Source organism: Colossoma macropomum, unplaced genomic scaffold (assembly GCF_904425465.1).
Source record: "Colossoma macropomum unplaced genomic scaffold, Colossoma_macropomum, whole genome shotgun sequence".
NCBI classification, from domain to species: Eukaryota; Metazoa; Chordata; class Actinopteri; order Characiformes; family Serrasalmidae; genus Colossoma; species Colossoma macropomum.
The window spans coordinates 35,201,893-35,226,091 of record NW_023494785.1 but is presented as its reverse complement, the minus strand read 5'-3'; the positions used below and the strand labels follow the sequence as shown (position 1 = coordinate 35,226,091).

General features: G+C 38.7%; 1 protein-coding gene across 1 annotated transcript; it reads left to right on the top strand.

Annotated features, from left to right (window-relative positions):
- The first annotated feature begins 11,654 nt into the window (after nt 1–11,654).
- Nucleotides 11,655–24,097, top strand: LOC118823059 (probable 2-ketogluconate reductase). Its single transcript, XM_036592441.1, has 7 exons — nt 11,655–11,764; nt 12,216–12,278; nt 18,043–18,412; nt 18,555–18,726; nt 20,548–20,726; nt 23,183–23,279; nt 23,893–24,097. The coding sequence occupies exons 1-7, from the start codon at nt 11,744–11,746 to the stop codon at nt 24,044–24,046; spliced, it is 1,056 nt and encodes a 351-aa protein (XP_036448334.1). The 5' UTR covers nt 11,655–11,743; the 3' UTR covers nt 24,047–24,097.
- The last annotated feature ends 102 nt before the right edge of the window (nt 24,098–24,199 follow it).

The following is a 24,199-nucleotide window of genomic DNA, read 5'->3' as shown; positions in this document are numbered from 1 at the left end:
GACATATTTAATGGAAATCTTATAGCTTGTTAGCTTATTACTGGCTACAGTTTTTCAAAGGTAAAAGTGTTTATAACCTGTGGACATGTGTGTGTGAAATGACTATATGGAAAAGTAAGCTAGTAGCTAATAGAGAATATAATGCTCAACTGATAATTATGAAATGATGTTGTGTTAAAATTTCATCAGGGTAGTTTTTCAGATTTGCATTTGTCCAGTTATCCAGTTTATTAAATAATTATGCTGTGAGAGAGAAAGTGTGTTAAGTGGAGAACCATGGAGGAATGGCTTGCCAAGTGAGAAAAGCTAACTAAACCTGGAAATGTGTGCTTCTATGAAAAAGACCTATAGTAATAATACAGGAATTAGTTAGTATCTCATATGAAACACAAAGTAAATTGGAACAATTACTATAATTTACTGCAGGAAACTACACAATTATAGTAATATAACTGCAGCAATATGAAACAGAAGTAAAAGCATTATATGTTTTTCTAAACATATCATGAAGAACAATGGAAATCCTATATTTTGTTACATAAAGGTTTAGAACCTGTGAACATTCAAGTGTGAAATGAATGTACTACTACTACTACTAATTGCATTGAATTATTTTGCATTGATTGAGAATTAAATGTTAAAATGACCCCTAAACCTTAAGGAAAAGTGTGAAATTGTGAAATTATGTTAAATTTTTGCTTGGGCCATGTTTCAAATTTGTTATTGTCTGAATGTCCAGTTTCCTGAATGATTATAGAATTAAAGTATTATAGATTTTTGTAGGTGTATTTTACAACACAATAGAAATTTTAGATTTGGTCATTGTATTACTGCAGTTCTTTTTCATAAAGGTTTATAAACTGTGGACATTCAAGTGGAGAAATGACAATATAATATATGGACAAGGTGAAAAAGTGGGCTACTAAAATCCTGCATTGAATTATGCACCTTGATAGAAAATATAGTGTAAATATAAATGTGAAATTCAAAATCTGTGAAATTATGTCATGGTAAATTCACAGTATTGCAAATAAATGTAAACAGCATCATGACCATATACGTATAAAGTTTAGCTTTTGATTTACAGGGTACAATTTTTGGCTGTTTGGTTAGTTGATTTTAGACACCCCACTAAAACATTTTAAAGGAAATTCCACTGAAATTTTTAAATTTCTTCATTGTTGGTATTTAAGCAAAGTCATTCAGAGTAGTTTGATGTGAAATGCTCTGCTCTAGAGAAACTTCCAGAGTCTGAAGAGTTTAATGCATCTAAAAGCTGCCTCAAAGAAAGTTATTACATTACATGGTCAAGACATTGTTTTACAATGTTATTTTAAAACCATTCATGGCGAATAGGTAAATGTAGGATATTGTATGGCAAAATAGTCTCCAAAGAAAGTTTTTTTAGATTTACACTTTTCTTACCTTTATCAACATCACATATAAAACCTCAGAAGACACGTGTAGGTTCAGTGTTTGTTTTGGATAGTAAATAAAATGGCTATATTTGCAGACGACGTGACCCCTGGCTCCTACCACCACCATTGTAAAGAGATCAGAGTTGCTAAGTTTGTCTACAATGCACTCTTTCACATCAAATCACTCTGAATGACTTTGTTTACATCTCAGTGATTACATTTTGCAGACAAATCACTGGAAATGGAATTTACCTTTAACCAATGCTAATGGCTCGGTATGAAACTGAAGTATTTTATTAAAGAGTTTGTTCTTATTACCATTTAAACTAAGCAGTTACTATGTAATAAAACTTTTTAACATATTGCCTATTTAATCTACTTTAGTCAGCAACATTGCCTAATTATCCAAACTGACAAAATGTGTGTGCAACAAATACCCATTTTTCAAATGTGTTTACATGAATAAGGGACAGAGTAGAGTGCGCGAAAAAGCTAACACTGCCAAAAAACAGAGGCATTTGGAAAAAGTACAGATCCTGAAAAAGCTAACATAGGTAGAAATGCTCTATTATGTCTCTGACATCTCATTTTATTCCTTTTTTTACCACAAAGAGATTGGACAACTTTGTGGTTACAGAGCTAAAGCAATTTATGACTCTGTCAGATCTCACTATAACTATTATTATCACTGCAACATTTCCATGGTTCTCCAAGCTACACAGAACTTTTTGTAAAAAGGTAAAGAACAAGCATGTCGAGTATGAGAACTAAATTGGTAAGATGCTCTGAAATGATAATAACTTTGTACTATAAATGTCCTTAACTTTTACGTTAACTCCTTAACAGGCCATGGGCCCGCATTATTAGGATGTAGTAAGCCTGGGATTTTAAGGGGCTATTGTAACAAGACTTTATTCCAAGGAAAGTTTAACTGCAATGTGCAAATGCCATTTGCAAGTGTTGTAAAAAAGAAATTGGAGTTGACAGTAATAATAATATGATCCATTCAGTTAATGTGGACTTCTGGAAGCACTAAAAAGTGAGTACATGTAGACGAGTGCATATATGGTACACCAATAGGGTCTGGTGGCTCTGTTATGCTGTTGGGGACATTTTGCTGGCATGGTTTAGTTTCATGTTTATCCTACGATCAAACATTTCTATACTGATAGAAGTATTTTCTTCCAGGATAACAATGCCCCCCATCCTCAGGGTACAGGAGGTCACTGAATGGTCTGATGAGAATATGCTATGGCCTTCACAGTCACCTGACCAACCCAATATAAAACCTATGTGTGTTCCATCCCTCCAGTACTGTTCCAAGGACTCTATGCCAAGGTGCATTGAAGCTGTTCTGACGAGTTTTTTTTCCAATGATTTGTCACCCATTTTATCACTACCTTTTTTCCATTTTGAGGAAAAGCTCACTCCAGTCAGCAGAGACAGCTGTACATTTTGAGTATAGCTCTGAGCAGCCACTTCTGTGAAGATTCATTTTTTACTCCCAAAACAATTCATTAGCCACTGCAGTCAAGCAAGGTGTCCAGCTCACCGTAATGCCCGGAGCACGATGAATATAGTATGAGAACCCTCAGCTTCACAGGCATCACGACAGATCACAGCAGACATTTACAGCCCACTAGTTCCCACAAAAGGCATCACTCCCAATGCACTTCTCCACCAGCTGAAGTCTATTCACTATTATAGATGCGCTGCATGGACAAAAGTATGTGGACATCGACCATCACACCTATGAGTTTGTTGGACATCCCATTCCAAAACCATGGGCATTAATATGGAGTTGCCCCCCTCTCCCTTTGCGGCTATAACAGCCTTCACTCTTCTGAAAGGCTTTCCATAAGATTCAGTCAAAAGAGCATTTGTGAGGTCAGGCACTGATGTTGGACGAGACGTCCTGGCTCGCAAACGATGTTCTAATTCATCCCAAAGGTGTTTTAGTGGGGTTGAGGTCAGGGCTCTGTGCAGGTCACTGCGGTTCCTCAACACCAAGCTCTTCAAACCTTGTCTTTATGGGCCTTGCTAGAGCCGGAAAGGGCCTTCCTCAAACTGTTGTCACAAAGACGGAAGCATGTAATTGTCTAAAATGTCTTTCTATGCTGTAGTGTTAACATTACTCTTCACTGGACTTGAGGAAAAAACAGCCCCGGACCATTATCCCTCCTCCACCAAACATTACTTTTGGCAATATGCATTCCGGTAGGAAGTGTACTCCTGGCAGCTGCCAAACCCAGATTCATCCATCAGAATGCCAAATAGTGGCATGTAATTCATCACTTGAGAGAACCAGTGGCAGCATACTTCCCACATGCTTGGCATTGCACGTAATGATCTTAGGTTTGTGTGCAGCTATGGAGCCATGGAAACCCATTTAATGACACGCTTCACCACTCAGTTGGCCTGTTCTGTAAGTTTATGTGCTCCTGAATGCTTCTATTTCACAATAATAGCACTTACAGTTGACAGGGGCAGTTCTAGCAATGCGAAGGTGGTGTCCTATGACAGTGCCACATTCAAAGTCACTAAGATCTTCAGCATGACTCATTCTGCTGCCAATGTTTGTCTATGAAGATTGCATGGCTATGTGCTTGATTTTATACACCTGTTAGCAAGTGTGACAAACAACTGAACTCAACAATTAGGACAGGTATCCACATGCTCTCAGCCATATAGTGCAGATTGGCTATGCAGATCTAAGTAATCTAAGTGTATATGCTGCTGTATTGAAGTGTATACGGGCTGCTATTATATCCATTTGCTTTAAATTCTTTCCACTGAATGGTAAATTGAAACATTCAAATATAATAAACAGTGTAAAACATTAGCGAGAATTGCTGAACTGCTCAAAGTTTAATTTCTTTATCTTATGCTAATAAGCTAAGGTGAATAAGGCTCATATAGATGACAATCCAACAAGTACAGCAATTAGGAATATCGATTTGAATTAAGTCTAGCACATTATAAGTTTTAAGTAAACTGAGCATATGAATACGCATGGCCTACTTTGCTAATACCACACATACTAAATGCTTTAAAAAGTGAGAATAGGCTTATCCTGCCATGAAGGTCTTATGTTGAAAAGGCCAGCATACAGCTTTTCCTGACCAAATTTCATAATAAGATGTAATATTATATTGTGTAATTATTTTTGAAAAGAGCAACACCATTTGCAGTGCACCACACTGGAGTTGGTGCAATCCAGGAGCCTTTAAGGATTATAGAAAGCCCCTCTTTGTAATAATCCAGCGATTATTTCTAAAAATAAACCTTTAGATCAGCAATCCTAGCAGTTGGGGTTTGAGATTGATCCTGTATTTCTGCACTTCTTTTGTAGGATCAGGATCGCTTGTAGTCATTGCCATGTCATTTTAAGATTTGTATAAACTTTATGTATTAAAAGTGATAATCAGTCACCTATTTCCCAGTTTTGAAGTGGCAAAAGTCAATAGCAAAGAACAATTGTGTTCTTAAGTATTAGCCTATTTAGCAGTACTGGCCTACCAATTGTTTTCCTTTGTTTCATTTTGGAAACGACAGTAAAACCAAAACCCTGGTAATTAAATTACAAAGATTGATCTGGGTTTGTTACAGGAGTAGATTGACTGTACAGGCTACCGTGGTTAACAATGAATGGACGCTATTCTACCATTTAGCATAATTCATTTGCATAATTAGCAGCTATTCACTTTTAGTCACTATTAGTTGGCATTATTAGCATGCTTAGTAATATTAGCACAGACAACATCAGAACATCAGTGCATTCAGAGAGCTTGCATTTTTGTATTGTACTGTGCAAAAGTCAGAGATCACCCTTCATTTGTTCAATTTTCTATACAGAACAGCCATCAAGTAAAATTATGTTATTGTTTTTTTTCAGAGATATTTCTGAGGAGATTAGATACAAGATAATCTATTCGCAAAATGAAGAGAAAAAAAATCAAAGGAAAATAAATGAAAAAACAGGAGTTGCCAAAACTGGAGCTGTAAATGTATTTAAAATGTATTTAAAGATTATAAAAATGGGTCTCCTAACAACCAGGCAAGACCTGGTAGACCACCAAACCTGTCCCCATCAGATGAACAGTACTTACACTTTGAGAGAGGGAGGAGAAAATCAAGGTCTACTCTTGATTCAGATCTGAAAAAATCCACAGGTGTTTCTGTCTATCCTTCCACTTTGAGAAGACAATGGGTCTGAAAGGATGTGTAGCTGTCAAGAAGCCATTACTGAGAAAGGAAAATAGAAAAACAAGCAAACGAAGAAGCTGTTAAAGTTCTCTGAAAAATGGACGAACCACCCCAGATCCAGATCTCAACGTCACTGAGTGTTAGGGATTATTTGGATTGGGAGCAACAGGATGTGCCACCACCTCCTAAGTCCTAAATTTCCTAAATTTAGAAAAATATCCTTGCAAATTTCTTTGAGAAACTGAAAGTGAGTCTACTGAAATGAATGGAAACTGACACACTAAATACTAAAAAAGATTATATTATATTTAGTTGTTGAGACTTTGTGTAATTTTCTGTTAAATATACACAGACCAGCCACTTCATTCAGTGCACCTCCTTATATCTACACTCTTTGTTCATTTTATCAAATCTGCTCACCTTGTAGGTGCACTTTGTATTTCTACAGTTACAGCCTGTAGTCCATCTGTTTCTCTGCATGCTTTTACCATTTTCTTCAATTGTCAGGACCCCTGCAGACCCACCACAGAGCAGGAATTATTTGGGTGGTGGATCTGCAGTGACACTGACGTGGTGGTGGTGTGTCAGTGTGTGTTGTGCTGGTATGAGTGGATCAGACACAGCAGTGCTGCTGGAGTTTTTAGACACCTCAGTGTCACTGCTGGACTGAAAACAGTCAACCAACCAAAAACAACCAGCCAACAGCATTTTGTGACCACTGATGAAGGTCTAGAGGATGACTAACACTAACTGTGCATAACTATACTTGACTAACAGATGAGCTGTTTTCTCTGACTTTACATCTACAAGGTGGACCAACAAGGTAGGTGAGTCTAATAGAGTGGACAGTGAGTGTTTAAAAATTCCAGCAGTACTGCTGTGTCTGACCCACTCGTCACTTGTCACTGCAGTACTGAAAATGATCCACCGCCCAAATAATACCTGCTCTGTGGGGGTCCTGACCACTGAAGAACAGGCAAAAGAGGGCTAACAAAGTATGCAGAGAAACAGACGTAAGTCCACAGTCTGTAATTGTACAACTACAAAGTGCAGCTGATAAAATAGACTAAGAGTGTGGATACAAAGAAGTGTACTTAATGGCCAGTCAGTGTATGTTTTCTGCTTTTTCCCAAACCTGACAAATGACAAGCATCTACTTGACCTAATAATAGGTGGTCTCTGACTTTTTTAGTACTTGATATGAAGGATGGTATAGCATTATATATAGCATCCCTATTTCTGTTTGAGGAACTTGGAGTAGCCCTCAACTTCAAGTTACAGCAGAAATTATTTACATACATGCAAAATAACCATGTTTAACACAATGACCAATATATAGAGATTCTAAGAGATATCCCAATTTCTTGGTGTCCTCTTCCAGTTTTTGACACAACTCAGCCACATAATAAGAAGCTCTGAAGTTCTCAAATTAAAAAAACATAATGTGTTTCACTCACCAGGGAAACATCAGTCATTGTGTTCTGCTTACTGTAAGAGTAAAACACTTACTGAATGTGACATTAGAATTAAGCATTTTATTCCACAGATATGCTGCTTAAGTTGGAGTGTCAGTTTAAACCATCAAGGCTGTTACTGATTAAATAAGTTGCTGTCACAGGGCTTTGAGAAAGTACAGTTCTGTTTGCGGAGGGTTATCTCCTGTCTTTCTCGTGTTCTACTCTTTGCCCTGCTGCTAGTCAGGCATAGGAGAACATTAGCGTTCAGCCCGGGCCCAGGGGCAGATGGGCTGCTTTAATTGGAACAGAGTTAAAAATAAACCAAAAGAGGTATCAGGGCCATATCGTAGCATGAGCGCCCATTTCATTACAGCAGAGGCCGTGGGTCAGGATGTGCCAAGGACAGGAAAACCACACTGAGAGTACCTGGCAGAGCCTCTAGGATATATGATATGAAACAATGGTATACATACAGTACTATAAAAAAATCATAGGCTATGAGAAACTGATATTTAAAGCTTTATCTGGGCAGTGGGTAAAGCTTGGAAACACACTAACTAAAATAAATACAAATAAAAGTTGATACAATAAATTGTGATTTCATGTCTGTCACTGTGTTAGCTTAGCCATTTCCAAACCTCTCCTTAAAGAAGCCCAGTATTTAAAATTACCATCCAATACCTGCTTTGGGTACGTCCTACCGAGTTATCACTGTAATAGCCCAAGTGAGCATATCTGTGGACAAAAATGCTTAATTCTAATGTCACATTCAGTAAGTGTTTTACTCTTACAGTAAGCAGAACACAATGACTGATGTTTCCCTGGTGAGTGAAACACTATGTTTTTTTGATGGTTGGTGTGACATTTACAATTTTAATCTTTATTACTAAATTAATTACACTTTTACAGTGAGCAGCTGCACACAAGCCTAAGATCACTATGTGTAATGCCAAGTGTCAGTTGGAGTGGTGCAAAGTATGCTGCCAGTGGACTATGGAGCAGTGCAAACATGTTCTCTGGAGTGATGAATCATGCTTCACTGTCTGGCAGCCTGATCGAAGAATCTGGGTTTGGCGAATGCCAGGAGAACGCTACATACCAGAAAGCCTAGTGCCAACAGTAATGTTTGGTGGAGGAGGGATAATGGTCTTGGGCTAGGCCCCTCATTTCTAGTGAATTGTAATGTTAACACTACAGCATAGAAAGATATTTTAGACAATTATATACTTCCAACGTGGTGGAAACGGTGGAAAACAGGCTTTTCCTGTTCAAGCATGACTGTGCCCCTCAATACAGTGACGTCCATAAAGACACAGTTTAATGAGTTTTGTGTGGAGGAACTGCAGTGACCTGTACAGATCCCTGACATCAACCCCACAGAACACTTTTGGGATGAAAGGAAACGTCGCTTGCGAGCCAGGCCTTCTCGTCCAACATCAGTGACTGACCTTGCAAATACACAAATTGCTGTAGAGAAACTTTAAATTCTTGTGAAAAGTCTTCCCAGATGAGTGAAGGGTGTGATATCCGCAAAGGAAGGGACACTCCATATTAATGCCCATGGTTTTGGAATGGGATGTCCAATAAATACATATAGGTGTGATGGTCATGTGTTCACATACTTTTGGCCATGTAGTGTACAAAGCTTCAGCATTTCCCCATTAGCTTCTATTATAAGAGTTTTAAGTCAATGCCTTGATAAATATTGTTATTTTTCTTGAATTGATGTTTGTATGTAATTGAATGTTAGTATATGTTGAAAAAGCAGCAGAATTATCCTGTAAATGAGGGACGCTGCATTGACTTTCCCAGGGGAAAGGTGCATATTTGTATCTTTTATGGCTTAACATTTTAAGTAGAAAAATAAAATTAAAAAGTATGAAGTCAAACAATTAACTGCAACAAAATATGGTACAATTATGTTCCTTGGCTAAAGGTATTGAAGACATTCCATTGAAGGTTGCACAACAGTGACATTGCTGGTATGCTGACAGGTACAGTTTTTTCTGAGAGTGTACTTGCTGTAACACATGCTTGATCCTCTAACATATAGCGATTGCTATGTATTACCACTATGTGTTTTGGAATCCTCTGGCTGCCCTGCTGTGAACAAATAGTTTACCTTCCTACAAAAAGTCACTTGTCCTTTATCCTCAATTTCCAATCAGTGAAGCTGAAATGTTGCTCAGTGTGATTGTTTTGGACCTTGGCTAGCTCTGTCAGCAGGACCGGATGGGCTCAGGATGTTCAGGCTGAAACCACAAGGCTCCGGCACTTTGAAGCAGGCCATTCTGAGCCACCTGCTGGCTGACATTATGCTTTGGTTTTTCACACACCTACAGGATGTTGTAAATGCACACAGTAAACAATACTGCAACATTACACTGAATGATGCTGATATAGGCTGTGCTCAAAATAGCATACTGTGCACTGCACACTGCACTCTGCACCAGTATATACTGCAATACCCTATCATACATGGTGTCCACATATGTGGACACTTGATTTGAAGCCAAATTTTCTGGTAAATTAGATGTTAGTAACCTCCAAGCTACTTGTTAGCTGGAACATGAGACCCATTACCCTAACAGAACATTAACCATTAGCATGAATTCATTCTGCTTCTTTAGTGCTGATACATCTTCATGTCGAATGGAGTCTGGCAAACATGATAAAAAATTCTGTATCATATTATAAATAATAAATGCACAGTATAATATTGTTGTTGGAACATAATTAATAATACATTAATTTCACGTCAAATTTGCCAGTGTTAAATCTACACTGTGAGTGTTAAATTTAACACTTTCTCAGTGTGAATATAGATCCACACCAGTTTGAGTTAAGTTACACTTTATGAAGTGTTGGTATTTTACACCACTTTAGGTGTACTTTAAGTGTTAACATGGCCAGTGGTGTAAAATACCAAAAGTTTAACTTTAAATGAGAAATGAGAAAGTTAAATTTAAACCCTTAAAAATTCTATCCCAGGCCTATTACATACAAAAGCTTATTATTCAGTAACTACAGGGCCTTCAATGCAAACTGGCTGAGCTATTCTTATTTATAAAAGTGTGTAATAAAACTTTGGGCCTGCCAGTAGGTCCTTGCCATGTAGGGGGTTAACACTCACAGTGTAGATTTAATACTGGCAAATCTGCTGTGTGCTTACACTCCCCTATAACATCAGATGTTGGGTGTAAAAGCAGCTCCAGAATCAAATCTCATCAACACTAAAATTTTAGCTCTGAAAAATCAACACTTCTTAACACTGTAAAATTAGCTGTGTTTCAATGTAAGTTAACATAGTTTGAATTATAAGTCCAAATTAGGTTTAAAAAAAGAAACAATAGAAATGGAGATAAAATGTTTTGTTGTGACCGACAATATACCGTCTATACATACATACACCCATCAGCAATTACATTAAAGCATCCAGTTATCCATTTCATCAGCTCCACTTACTTATAGGTGCACTTTGTAGTTCTACAATTACAGACTGTACTCCATCTGTTTCTCTGTAGTCCATTTGTTTCATACTTTGTTAGCCCACTTTTACACTGTTCTTCAATGGTCAGGACCCCCACTTGACCACCACAGAGCAGGTATTATTTGGGTGGTGGATCATTCTCAGCACTGCAGTTTCACTGATGTGCTGGTGGTGTGTTAGTGTGTGTTGCACTGGTATGAGTGGATCAGACACAGCAGAAACAACGAGATGGTTTTAATGTTATGGTTGATCAGTCTAAATATATCGATCTATTATATATATATATATATATATATATATGTATGTGTGTGTGTGTGTGTGTGAGTTTGTGTGATGTGCAGTAGTAGCATTGTTCTCTCTGAATGCGTTGACAGCCAAAGCACCACTCAGCGTGATGCTAGCAGTGCGATGCTAGCCAATGTTTAACAAGCTGACAAAACAGAACTGGCCATTGGTGTCCTCCTCTAAGCGTGTTCAGCTGTCTAGTGCTGTTGTGTTCATGTGACTCAGAAGAAGCACATGCTAGCCTTCACCCTCTCAGCACACCGCTGTCGTGTGACAGGGTCAAGACAAAGAAAAAATAATACATTAATTAATTAATAAAAACGTGCATTGTAGAAACTCATATTGGACAGTATTACTGGTGGAAAAATTGGTGATCTGGAAGTCAGACATGCAAAATATTAATCCATCAGACTGATCCAGTGCTTGGACCCCCAGCAGTAACTGTAACTCCATTCCACGATCCAACACTTTACACTTGCTTAATATTGATACTTAAGAATTTCAGTCTGGACCCTCTGTTCGAGCTTCTGGTGCAGTTTCTTAGGTTCTGTCAAAGGGGTTATAAAATGTGCAGTGTGTATGTTACTTCCTGTCCGGTTGTAATCAACATAAAGAATCACTGCAACTCTTCTTCATGAAATGAATCTTTTTATCAATCTTTCTTCCTTATTCAACCGTGACGTCGAGTCTCCGAATTCACATTATACTGTGATAGCAGGTCGCGACCTGAGGGAGGCGCTGCTGCTGCGCTAACTCGGCAACCACAGAAGCTGAAGACAGGATTTTGGCCAAAAGCTCGTTAAAATTAGCATTAAACCTTATTCTAAATCTCTTATATACAGAGAGCGGAACGGTAAGCAGTTACAGAGTGACTATCCACCTTCAATATGGATTTGAGGCAAATTATGGTCAGTAAAGCTGGTTATCGGGTTTTTAATCGGATGATTGTTATCTAGGTAAACTAATTTTGGGTTTACGTGAGGTGAGGCAAAGAAAATGGGTTGGGCTGACACTAACATTAGCTGACAAGACAACTAGTTTAATTTAAACTTCTCTTTATAGTGAGAGGATGAACGAGAGACACAGAGAGAGAAATAAGGTTATATTCTTTATGTTTTTATATTTCTCCTCAGTATTGGGAAGCTTACATATTTGCCTTATATTCAGTGAAAAGGTCATGTAATGTTTTGTATCCCTCAATTCCTCAACCTGTAGAGGGAAATTAAGAGGCGGAGGTCGAAGGCCAGTCAGCTGAAAATATTTTTACCAGTTAAAACGTGAAAAAAGGATTAATATCTCATTAATGCGTTGAGTTCTTGTAAAACTGAGTTTAACAGAATAATGTATTACTAAATACAGGAAGAGAAGGAGAGAAAAAAGCTGAAGGAGACCGAAAGAGCTGAAGGAGCGGATCTGATGGAGGTAAGTGATGAAGAAGAAAGCGAGAGAGAGAGTAAAATTAATACTGAATTAAACAGAACTGAGAAAATATTTGATACGATGACCATGACGTTGTCACCTAGCTTATTGGACATGTGTACATAGCAAAATAGCACTCTTTCTACTGACACTGGACAGATCTATAATCTCTGCGTTTGAATAATATATGTAGGTACTTGCTGCTCATCTAAGAGAGAGGAGACAGCACTTGAGACATTTTGATGCCATTAAAAAATTGTCCTGGGACCATGCCCCCCGACGCCCCTAGTACAGTCTTAGCCCCCCTATCCTTAAACCAGTAGTGAAGTCCCCCGCATATATTTGCATATAACAAAGTTGTATGCAAAACTGGAAGGACTGGTACGACTCCACCGGCAGTCCTCACTGACAACAAAAACATGCGGTTCTACCGCCATCTAGCGGCTATCTGAGACACTACATGCTTCTGAATCCATTTGGCTGAATGGAAAGCATAACTGCAGAAATTAGAAAAAACGAATTGTAAAAAAAATGTCTGCAGATTTTCCATGTCTGTTAGAGGTGTGCCGATTACAGTTTTCTTGGGAATTTTCTTGAGATCTCCAGTTTTTCTGACCTGTCGATTCCGATTTTTACCCTTTCTTTCTTTCTTTCTTTCTAAGAACTATAATTGACAGCATACACAAACATTTTTTCAACCAGAAGCTACCAAGTGTCACGTGAGTCCACAACATCACCACAAACATCTTTTCAAGACAGTGGGTAACCCAGGGATTAAAAGCAGGGGTGGTGTTATGGGACTTGACGCATACTACCAGGTGATAGGTAGGCTGATTTGTATAGGCATACAATCTACTTGAATGTAACTATAATGCTGTCTCTCCAGAACTGGAGCTAGCCCAGGAGTGTGTTTAGTGTCTGACTGTCTGGCTGTTGGGCTATAGCCACAGGTCATTTTTTCTGTATCCATGAGTCTCTTTTTCCGTAGTTTACCATAGCTTTACTCAGTTTCTTCTCTCATCTACCACATGTCCAGCCAGGCTAAACAAGCGTTCATGGTCACTGCTTCTACACGGGGCAGAGAGGTAGGCCCAGGTAAGTGGAGCAAGTGCAGGAAATGATCTTTATTGATCAATCATCCTTTATTGATCATCCAGCATAGTCAGAAGTACCCATTTAACTGGATATCCCTCAAAACCCCAGGCTTATGACATGCTAAGGCTTAACTAAGACTCATTAACTGCATGGACATGCAATCTAGCTGAGTTACTCTTGGCTATAGAAATGTGTAGTAAAACTTTGGCCATTTAAGGGGTTAGCTTCTGCTGAGAAGTAGCGAGTCTTGTACCTTTCGCATAAACAGACAAAGACAAGAAAGATAGGTCAAATGATTGTGTTTGTGCGTGCAAGATACATCTTGTAGATGCGCTGGGACGAATCATCAGTGATGTATCCTGGGATCCTCGGGTGTTTCGGGTCTCTCAACATCAGACACCCTCGCCCAGACGACCCAGCCGGGGTTGATCAGACCAGCAGCAACTGCCCAAGGATCAGCCCTCTTAATCCAAAGCCACCTGGTGGCTTTCTCTGCGGCTTCACTCGCGGATTGAATGACCCTCTTCTTTGACATCCCCGTAATGCCCCGTCCTGCAAAGCCTCTGCAGCCCACCTCTGCAGGCTCGAAGTATGCCTTCCAGCCTCTGTCCTTGCACTTTTCCTCCAGCTCCTGGTATTTGGCGCGTTTCCTCTCGTTTGCTTCCTCAATACACTCTTCCCAGGGCACTGTGAGTTCCAGCATGATCAGTTGTTTTGTCACTTCAGAGGTGATTATCATGTCTGGCCAGAATGATGTTTCAGATATAGCCAGACATAAACTAATGATTAGCCTATAGCTATATGGCTGTGTTCGTTTGATTTGTTTTATAAGAACAGTAATACCCAAAACAATAATAATGATATTTTATTTATGTATATAATATTGTTATTGTAGTAGCAATGGGCTAATAAATTGCCTGGGATCAAGTAAAGTGGCCAAAATATACAGCGGCTCCATTTCGATGTTGCTGAACCTTCTCTGAACCACCACCATCAATGTGGTTTTTACTGTGCCCACTCCACGGTCTGTGTCTACTCCTCTCTTCAAAAGCTATTCAGTGCACAACTGCAGCTGCTGCTATCGAGGAGCTGATTTCTTTTGTGAGGTCCTCAAAAGGTGTGAGGAGGCTCAGCATGTTATCAATTAAACCCCCACTTGTGTGTGTTGAATGTGGCCGGCAGCGCAAGTTCTGCAGCATATGCTTCCAGAGCATGTCTCGGCTCCATCAGTGATTGCAGCATAGGTGCTATCCCATCTTGTAGTAACATCTTGCTGCAGTCATTTCCTAAGCTGACCCAACTGTGCCTGGATGTCGTGAAGTCGCGAATAGGTGAGCAGTAAGTGTTTAAAACTGCCACTGCGTCAGTGATGCTTTGTTAGGCCAGCCGACCCTCATTCACTGGATACTGTAGCTTGTGTGCAATGCAGGGCAAACCCACCAAGTTGCCCTCATCGAGTGTTGTGGTCATATTTGTAGTGTTGTCTCGCAACACCATATGAACACTGGCCTTGTCTATGTCCCACTATTGCAACATTGCGTCAAATGTGGCTGTTAGATTGGCTTACGTTAGTTTAGCTTACTTTAGATGTCCAAATGTCAGTTGTAAAACTAACTGCTGCTTTGGAATCTATTAAACAAGTCTAGTAACATGATGTGAAAGTGAAAAGTGAAATCAGAAATCACACAACATTAAAGTATCGCCTACTTGGTGTCGTGTACGTTGGGCTCAGGTAATGTATCAAATTTCTGAAACTTTGTCCTAGACTGCTGAAAATGTCTGGTCAGCCAGTGCTAAGAATTCCATGATTTTCCTCGTAATGGTTATGGTCTTCCCTGCTGAAAAAAGATAGCAGAAGCTGGTGGCTTGTGGCTGGCTCTGCGCTCTTGCCAGCTTTACTTTTAGCCTCTTTGCCTTTGCTAGCTTCTTCAAAAGGGGCATATTCAGCAGGGTGGTGGTGTTTTAAGTGTCATATTAAATTAGTTGTTCCGAATAGAGTTGTCGTTTTTGGATTTGTTCCTCCACAGCTTACTTTGGCCTTGCAGGAATTGCAAATCGCGTGCTTGTTGTCTTCTTCACTCGCTCTGAAGAACTTCCACACTGATGACATGTTGTGTGTGTGGCGGTGTCTGTGCTGCTGTCGTGCGGCGTGATACATCGTGCAGCATTAGACCGGCTTGGAATCTGATATATGAGACTTATCGGCCAGTCACTGGTTCAAAATTGGTCAATTGATGATTGCATCTTTAATGTCTGTATGAATAAAATATTGTCTGTTTTTAAAATAGCCTACCACTGCATCACAAAATGCAAAGCAGCAAAGCAGGAGGACATAACCACTGATGCCAATGCCTGGATGTTTTAAATAGCCCTGGATTCAGCCATTCTATACATTGATAAAGGCAAAAATTTGTCCAATGCTGCTGCACTCTCTGCTAATCTTGAGGTAGATTTGCTGACTTCATCTGTTTAATAATTACTGCATAGATAAAGCAGTTAAAACAGTTACTTAACATATTTGATCTCAGCTGAACAGTCCACTCAGCATCAGCTTTTCATGTCAGTCACACTGCTTATCATTCACTCAGTCTAGCTCATGTTACCAAGGGGGTAAACAGGTTTTTGGAACCACACAGACCAATACAAAGCTGATTTTTAAAGTTTAATTTTGGCTTTGAAGATGGTTAGAAAACAACATCCTGCCCTCTGTCTTGTATGGGCCATGCACATCTTTTAGCCAAAATATGAAAGCACACACTGGAATGCGGCTAGCGGCAGTTGCTAAGTAGTGATTGGAGGCCTGAAGAAAATGGTGTGGGTCCTAAGATCAGTCTGATTGGCTTAGTGCCTGATATTGGCAGTCTAGTTGCGCTCCTGCTCTGTAGTAAGATGTACCGCTTGTGTCGTATACTGCATACTTTACAGTATACTATTGATGAAGAGTAGCATGCAGTATACAGTATATACTGGAATATGCAGTACACAGTGTGCTATTTCAAACACAACTGTTAAGTACACCAGACAGGTCAGTTCTGTGGTTTTGGAGGACGAAGTAAAACAGCTGGTAAGGTCGTCAGAGCTTCATAACTCCTTGCTCTCAAATGAAATGTTCATTTAGCGTACTTGCATTGCCTTAATCCTCCTGTTATGTTCAAACGTAATAACATCTTTATCCATGGGTCAAATTTGAACTCAGTAATTTAAATTTAAATTAAAATTGTTACCCAAGTTTATGTGTGAGGTACTTTGACTTTGTTTTTTCTTGCAGATTTATTTAGCGATGTTAAACACTGAATTGGCTTAAATTGACCCCAAACATAATAAGAGGGTTAAAACTGGGCTGTTAGCTGTCATTTCTGAACTTTTCTGACAAGACATGCTCTGTGACAAAGCTCCAAATAACAAAACATGCATTTCCATAAAGCTAACAGGCCTCTGGGCACTTATGGGCATTGTTTGGATGAGTTAAGCAAAACTGTGCCTATAAATGCTAACAGTGTTCACAGTAGGTCTGTGGGCACTTATGGGCACAGTTTGGACGAGTTAAGCAAAGCTGACTTGAAAAACTATGTGGAAAGTACCTTTAAGTGGGATTCAGAATGATCACTGCATTAAAAGGGGACCACCTGTCACAGTATTCATAACATGCAGTTTCCACCTGTTTTTGAGGAGGTTCCTCTTTTGAACTAGCCATTTGAAAATACATATGAAAAAACATTTTGTCAAAAATGTGTGTGATTTAAAAAAGTGGAAGCCAATGATTTGTCTTTGTATGAAAGACAGCAATTGTATGTGTTTTTATTGTGTTTTTATTGTATTTTTTACTGTGGCAGTTGTACATGGTTATTTGATTTCAAGAAAGCTGCAGTTGTTTATCTCAGCATTGCCATCTTTGTAGAGAGGCCTAAATTATTTTCACAGCAGGGGATTCTCACCTCACCCATTTCAACCTTCATTGGTCGCTAGCAGCTCAGTACAAAGTTACAACATTTCACACATAGAAAACCAACTGAATATGGCAACAGAATTATGAGGGAAAAATATGTATTTTATTATACTGATTCAAAATATTAAGGGTTGATTACCTTCTGGGGGCCTGCAGAAAGAGGCTGTAATTGTTTTGAGCACTGTATATGTTAAACTGGTGATGTTTAAGCTTACCAGTGAGAAAGACCTTTTTCACAAATCTTAAAGTGGGACTAGCGTCACAATTAAAATTGTAATCATCACTTCATGTGTTATAAACACACCATCTCTTCTACAGTGGTGGTACAAGAGTCACTTCAGACCATTATGGCCAAAGTTTTGAAAAACTACTTATGAGGGTGGGCTGTTTAAATAATTTTATGTTTATTCCCTGCTAGCTGGCTAATGGAGAATAAATCCAGACCGTGCAAAAAAAGGATATATAATCATGAATTCTGTAAAACTGCTTAGGCCAAAAGATGTAATCCTGCGCTACACAATATTAAACAACATGACAAATAACATAAGTCCAAAAAGTAATAAGTTCCTATTTAAAATAGTCAATTGACTGGCCTGTGTGTAGCTGCATACCAAAATACGACACTCCTGTATGGCTTCTGGCTGTGTTTATTACTTCTCCTTTCCTGAGAAAAGAATTAAACATTTAAACACTGTTTATTGTGTTTGTTGTCTTGTATCTGGAAAGACAAAGGAGAAACCCTGCATATTGGCCACCATTGGACAAGAGGGCATCTACAAGTGTTTCGCATCATGCATTGAGAAGCATTTCACAATAATCAACTCTGACACATTTGTTCAGGAAAGAGAGCTCTTGGTCCACAAGATCCAGGCCATCTTTGTGTTGGGTCAGTCCATAAAGGTTGATCACAGTCTGCTACAGTCTTTGCCCAAACTCAAAGTTGTTGTGAATGGTGGAGTAGGGGTGGACCACCTGGATATTCCTTTGATCAACAGCTTTGGAGTGAAGGTTTGCAACACTCCTCATGTTGTGGACAATGCCACAGCGGACATTGGTATGGGCCTGATGTTGGCATCTGCAAGGAAGCTTGTTCAAGGTACAATATATCATTTGTTTATTGTTATCATGATATGGGCCTTAATGTAGCAACCGTAGTGAGTATGCTCATTAATTATTCCTGTCAACTTTGCTTAATTGATTCATGAATTTCATGAATTATGTCTGTTTTTTCCTTGCAGGCCATAACTTTTCACAGTACCATGAATCAGAGAGCTTATTGGAGTCTTTATTGGGTAACGATGTTAGCGGTGCCACCCTGGGGATTATTGGCATGGGAAGAATAGGATATAAGGTTGCCAAAAGGGCCCAGGGTTTCGACATGAAGATCCTCTATCACAATAGGCATCGAAGGTGAGAATGTTGGTTTGAACATTGACTAAAGTGCCAGACATTTGTACAGATTAGATTTATCAGTAAGCCATCTTCACATCAGCTTGAGTTGAAACTCCCCTTTCTGCCAATTGTTGCTCAAGCAAAAGAATGTGAAATCAGATACTCCATCTTCATGCCATAGTGCATTGCTGCTACAGCAACTTAAGCCACAGTTGAGTTGAATTAGATGTGTCGGATTGGATTTCGGAAGTTTTTCAGACCATGTCATACGTTTTCACGTGTTAACTTCACATGCACAATACTTGATGTATAGGTCTGACATGCAAAATTAACACTATACTGATGAAGACATGATAATAGCTAATTCACTTAAATTCATGTCATTCACCAAGTTTTGACTGAGTTCGCAATCATCAGATACGTGCAAATACATTTCTTACTAGAGAAGTCTCCAGTCTCCAAATCCACAAAACCTACATTTTTTATCCAGTATCTAGATCCTGAATTTGCAATGTCTGTAAGTATTACAGTCTAATAGTCATAATTGTGAAGTGAATGACTTTCTGAACCTAGAACTCCCTTCATAAAAAAAGAAAAGCCTTGTTCTGAAGTGCCTGACACTAACGGAATAACAAAAATTGCAAATATGATACAGATGTTATTTGTGATAAGTCAAACTTATCACACATTTGACGCAATGTCTTAAATGTTCTATTGTTTTAATACAACAGTACAGCAAAATAAATAAAAGGGTAAATCAAAGAAGCCCCAAAAGTTGCACCAAATATGCTTTAATATGGGCAGTTCCTTCCATCACAAAAAGTAATAGCTTTTTGCATTACAGATAGACTCCAAAATGACTCCATGACTCCAAAAAGCACAGCTTTTTTTAAATATTTGCCAGTTCAACCTGTATGTGTTTTTGTTCCAGCCAGCCTATAAGACATTCACAGCCCATCTGGTTTGGTGAATTGTATTGTTTGTTTCTGCCTAGTTACAGTTTGTTTAGTCATTCTGCCCTCAGCTGCTGACCAAAAAGCTTGTTTAGGGGCAACCACAGGTTGGGAATTTGATGTAGTGCTGGCCATACCCAATAAGAAAAATAATTAGTTGCTTAGGGCCCCCTAACAACTGTTCTTGTTCTATGTTTGAATAGACACTGTGTATGGACAAAGCCAACAATTTGTATTCTCACACTGACTAACATGCTATGTGAAACACAGCCCTTACAAACAGCTCTGTCTATACACAATTTTCAAAAAAGCAGTTTTAGTCAAATTAACACACTGGACACCCGAATACTGAGCAAACACGCTGAGAAACTGAGGAACTTTGCTAACTTGTACCACACTGTGCACTGAAAAATAAAACCAGGTATAATGTACATTGGTAAGAAAATACAGTCACTCTACAGTCTATTTTACAAAGACAATTTAAAAAAATTAATGTGTTCATGTTTATACCTTGCAAATTTATTTACAGTGTCAGAAAAACAATGTCACTGCCAGCTTGAGTCGTTTATGCATTAGCATGCCAGCGAACCCTTGGCTTACATCACATAACACGTACTAACGGGTATTGATGCATTTTTATGAGGAGGAGTATGAGTAAATGAGCACGGTATCGGGCCGATACCCAATACCAGTATCGGTACTGATGCATCCCTAATTTCAAATGGAGTTTATATTGTAATTTGGGGAAATTACAGAGCTATTTATATTGTACATATTGATCTGTGACAATTTACATTACAGCCCAAAGAATGTTTTAGTGAAGTTTTTTTTATTTGTTTGCTGTTTTAATGTCTTTATTTGGTTTATTTGACGCCTGTGATTTCAGGACAGAGGAGGAAGAGAAAGCAGTAGGAGCTGTGTACTGTGAGAAGATGGAGGAGCTGCTGAAGAAATCAGACTTTGTCATGCTAGTGGTCAATCTTTCTCCACAGACGCAGAAACTAATTGGTGCTAAAGAACTGGCCATGATGAAACCCAGCAGCACCCTCATTAACATCAGCAGAGGTAAAAACCGTATGGCAAGCGTTACCACTCATTGTTGTGTGCATTTGCTCATCTACCACACCTTATTCAACTCTTTAACTAATTAACATGCTCATCGTATGCTTGGTCTGGTGTGTTAGAGTAGGGAGGACACAGAACTGTGCAGAGCACAGTCTTCCCAGGACTGACTTTATCTATTAATAAGAAGAGACCAGAGTATGGTTAAACTATAGGACTTAAGTATAGGACATTCCATAGGGCAAAGGATGTGTAGAGGGGACCTATTATCCAGTTTTCCATTTCCTTTAGTGTGTTATATAGCTTTTGTGCATGTAAACAGTCTGCAAACAAAGCTCAAAGTACACGCCACAGTGAATAGAGATGTACACTATGAGAAAAATAATGCGTTTTTGGAATATTGACACATGTAAATCTGTTCTAGTAGGCCCCAAAAATAAATTATGATGTTAAAAATACGCATAATAGGTCCCCTTTAAACTATAGGACATATCATAGAGTGTAATATCATTAAACTATAGTCCATTTGTTTTGCTAAACAATTTTTCAGCCCCACTTTGTCTATTAATAAGAAGGGACCAGAGTATGGTAAAACCATTACCACAGGGCATAGTATAGGACAGATCATAGGGAGTAGTATGGTTAAACTACAGGGCATACCATAGGAGAGCAAAGTATGGTTGAACTATAGGCCAAATCATAGGGCATAGTATGGTTTAATTACAGAATATACAATAGGGCACAGTATGGTTTAACTACAGGGCATACCATAGGCCATAGTACGGTTAAAGTATCTTTTGTCTCATCTGTCATGCCTTTATTACATATACCTACTTTACGCCTGCACTCATAGGCCTTTTTTTAGGCTGATATACTTTGTCAGTATAGAGTTACTAACTGTAGCCCATCTGTTACTGCACAATTTATCAGCCCCCCTCTACCATATCCATCAATAAGAAGGGACCACCCTAGGACCACTGCTGACCTGAAGCTTTTTGGATGCTGGACCATTCTCAGCACAGCAGTGATACTGACCTAGCTAATGATATTTTTAGTTTTTAGTTACATCTTATAATGTAACAAGTGTTTGAAGTTTAGGTCCAGTTACTTTTAAGCATCACAATGTAATATTTTTTTTTATTTATTGAAAGAAGAAGCATGACCAATTTAGAAAAGAAAAACATGCTAAAACCTGCAGTCCAGGGTCCTACTGTGAGTCACCCTGTAAAACCTAAAATAAAAATGTAAAAGTCAGAGGTGTTAAGTTGAATTTCGTGGGAGTTTTTTGAACCATGTTATATGTCTTTACACTTTAACGTCACACGCACAGGCTGTAGTCAGGTTTGATGTTTAGGTCTCAGACGCAAAATCAACATTATACTGATGAAGATATGATGACAATAGTAGTTAATTCCCTTTCATCCAAGACACATCCTTGACCACGTTTTGACTGAGTTCTCTTTGAATACTCTTTTGGCATATTGCAAACGCCACATTCATTCGCTCAGGGAAGAGATTCCAAAGCACAACTGATGTTACCAAGTGTTGTTTCGCACATTGAGTGCAACAACACATTTCCACCAGAGAGGTCTCCAAATCCCCATTTGAGCAGTATTAGTTTTACCTGGGGAGGTGCCGTAATTGAGTGATTATCAATGAGATCTGTGATTTTTTTCCAATATGAATCTGTCATGTCTGTTTTCAAGTCTGCTAAGTAATAATTCCAGAGCAAATTACCTCCTATAATTCATCAAACTCAGAGCTTCCTCAGTAATAGTAGTCCTGCTCGAATCGACATCTCAGTAATGGGTAATAATAAAAAGACGAGGCTGAAGTTGGCTTCCTATTCACCAGCTTCCTTGTTCCTCTACCACTTTAAATGGTGCAGCAGTTATGTTCTGGCACCTCACTTGTTTTTTTTTTTGTTTTTGTTTATTTGAATAAGAAGCTGACTTAAGCTTCATAGAAAACTGTGCCTACTTTTATTTTCTTTTTTGTGACCTGAAGACAAAGCTAACGGCTAAAATAGAGTTTAATTTGACCCAATTTATTAATCCTCAAGTTCATGAGAAGAATACTGAAATTCACGTTTTTGGTGATGGCTGAATTAAAAAAAGAAGGAAACTCAAAAGCACCTCTTGAAAGGCAGTGCATTTTCTGTCTTGTTGGGTGGCATTTGGTAAGTTGAATGAATCCATTGTACTAGTATTATGTTAGCCTTTTTGCTGTTGTTGTTTCGGAAGCGTGGGGCCTGTCCCATAATGCTGATGTAAACATCCAGCTCAAACAGGGTTTTAGTGTAACTGTCATTTAGTAGGAAAGCTATGCTGTTTTGTGTTTATTATGTGTATTTTGGGGTACAGAAGGCTTCCCACACCAATGTCTGTCCAGAAGTAACATTTTTAACACAAAAATTCAACTTAAATTTTGAATGTAAAGACCCTGTATTTCTGTTCAAGGTTTGGTTGTTGACCAGGATGCGCTGCTAGATGCCCTCCAGAGGAACATCATAAAAGCTGCAGCTTTAGATGTGACATACCCAGAGCCACTTCCAAGGTACATTTATTAAACCTCCGTTCAAAAACAAAATTCAAGACACACTGGGCAGAAAACTGAAAGCAACAATCAGACATTGGCTTTTTTGTACCACTGCTTAAAATAGTTAGAGCACCTTAGCACTCAGAGGTGCAGACGATCAAAGATAAAAGTGTTTTTTTCTGCATTATATATCATTACCATAAAATGTTAGATTTTGATACTTTGTTTTAAGTCTACTCAATCTAAAAATGAAGGAAACAGATTAACTAGGCCTGTCACGATCATGAAATTTTAGCTGATGATCAATTTACACATAAATAAGTGTGATTAACAATTTAATTGTCTTTGTATCGTCTTGCATGCAATGATTCAAGTAAAAGCCTGAAGTAGCCAAATTGGTTGATGAGCTATCTTACTTCTAAAGATATTATATTCTGCCTAAACAAACATTACTCACAGCTGCCCTCTAAAGGTGTAGCAGCACCAGTCCCAGGTTTTGGCTAAAAATTTGTATTGGCCAAAATTTAGTTTCAGTCGTCACTACATCACATCACTTGTCAAATATTTTAATATATTTTGATACAACATACTTCAGATCTGTCTTCATTGATTATAATGTGCACTGTTACAGAGACCACCCCTTACTGTCATTTCCAAACGTGATAGTGCTGCCTCACATGGGGACGCATACAGTGGAGACGACCCGGGTGAAGGTGGAGACAATGGTGATCAATGCCCTGGCTACATTGAATGGTGAACAGCCTCCTAACGAAGTTAAGATATAGGCCAGGCCTGACGCTCACCACGCCCATCTATCATGCTTCCCTCCAGAGCTACTTCAAATCAACACTGTTTTGAGGTTGAAAACTTTAGAAACAGTTCATCATACCTTTTGATTACTTTATAAGACTTATAATTCATCTGTACTACGTGGTAAT

Coding starts and splice junctions, on each gene's coding strand:
- LOC118823059 (XM_036592441.1), top strand. CDS start 11,744: ATGGATTTGAGGCAAATTATG. Junction 11,765..12,215: donor TGGATTTGAGGCAAATTATG/GTCAGTAAAGCT, acceptor TACTAAATACAG/GAAGAGAAGGAGAGAAAAAA. Junction 12,279..18,042: donor AAGGAGCGGATCTGATGGAG/GTAAGTGATGAA, acceptor GTATCTGGAAAG/ACAAAGGAGAAACCCTGCAT.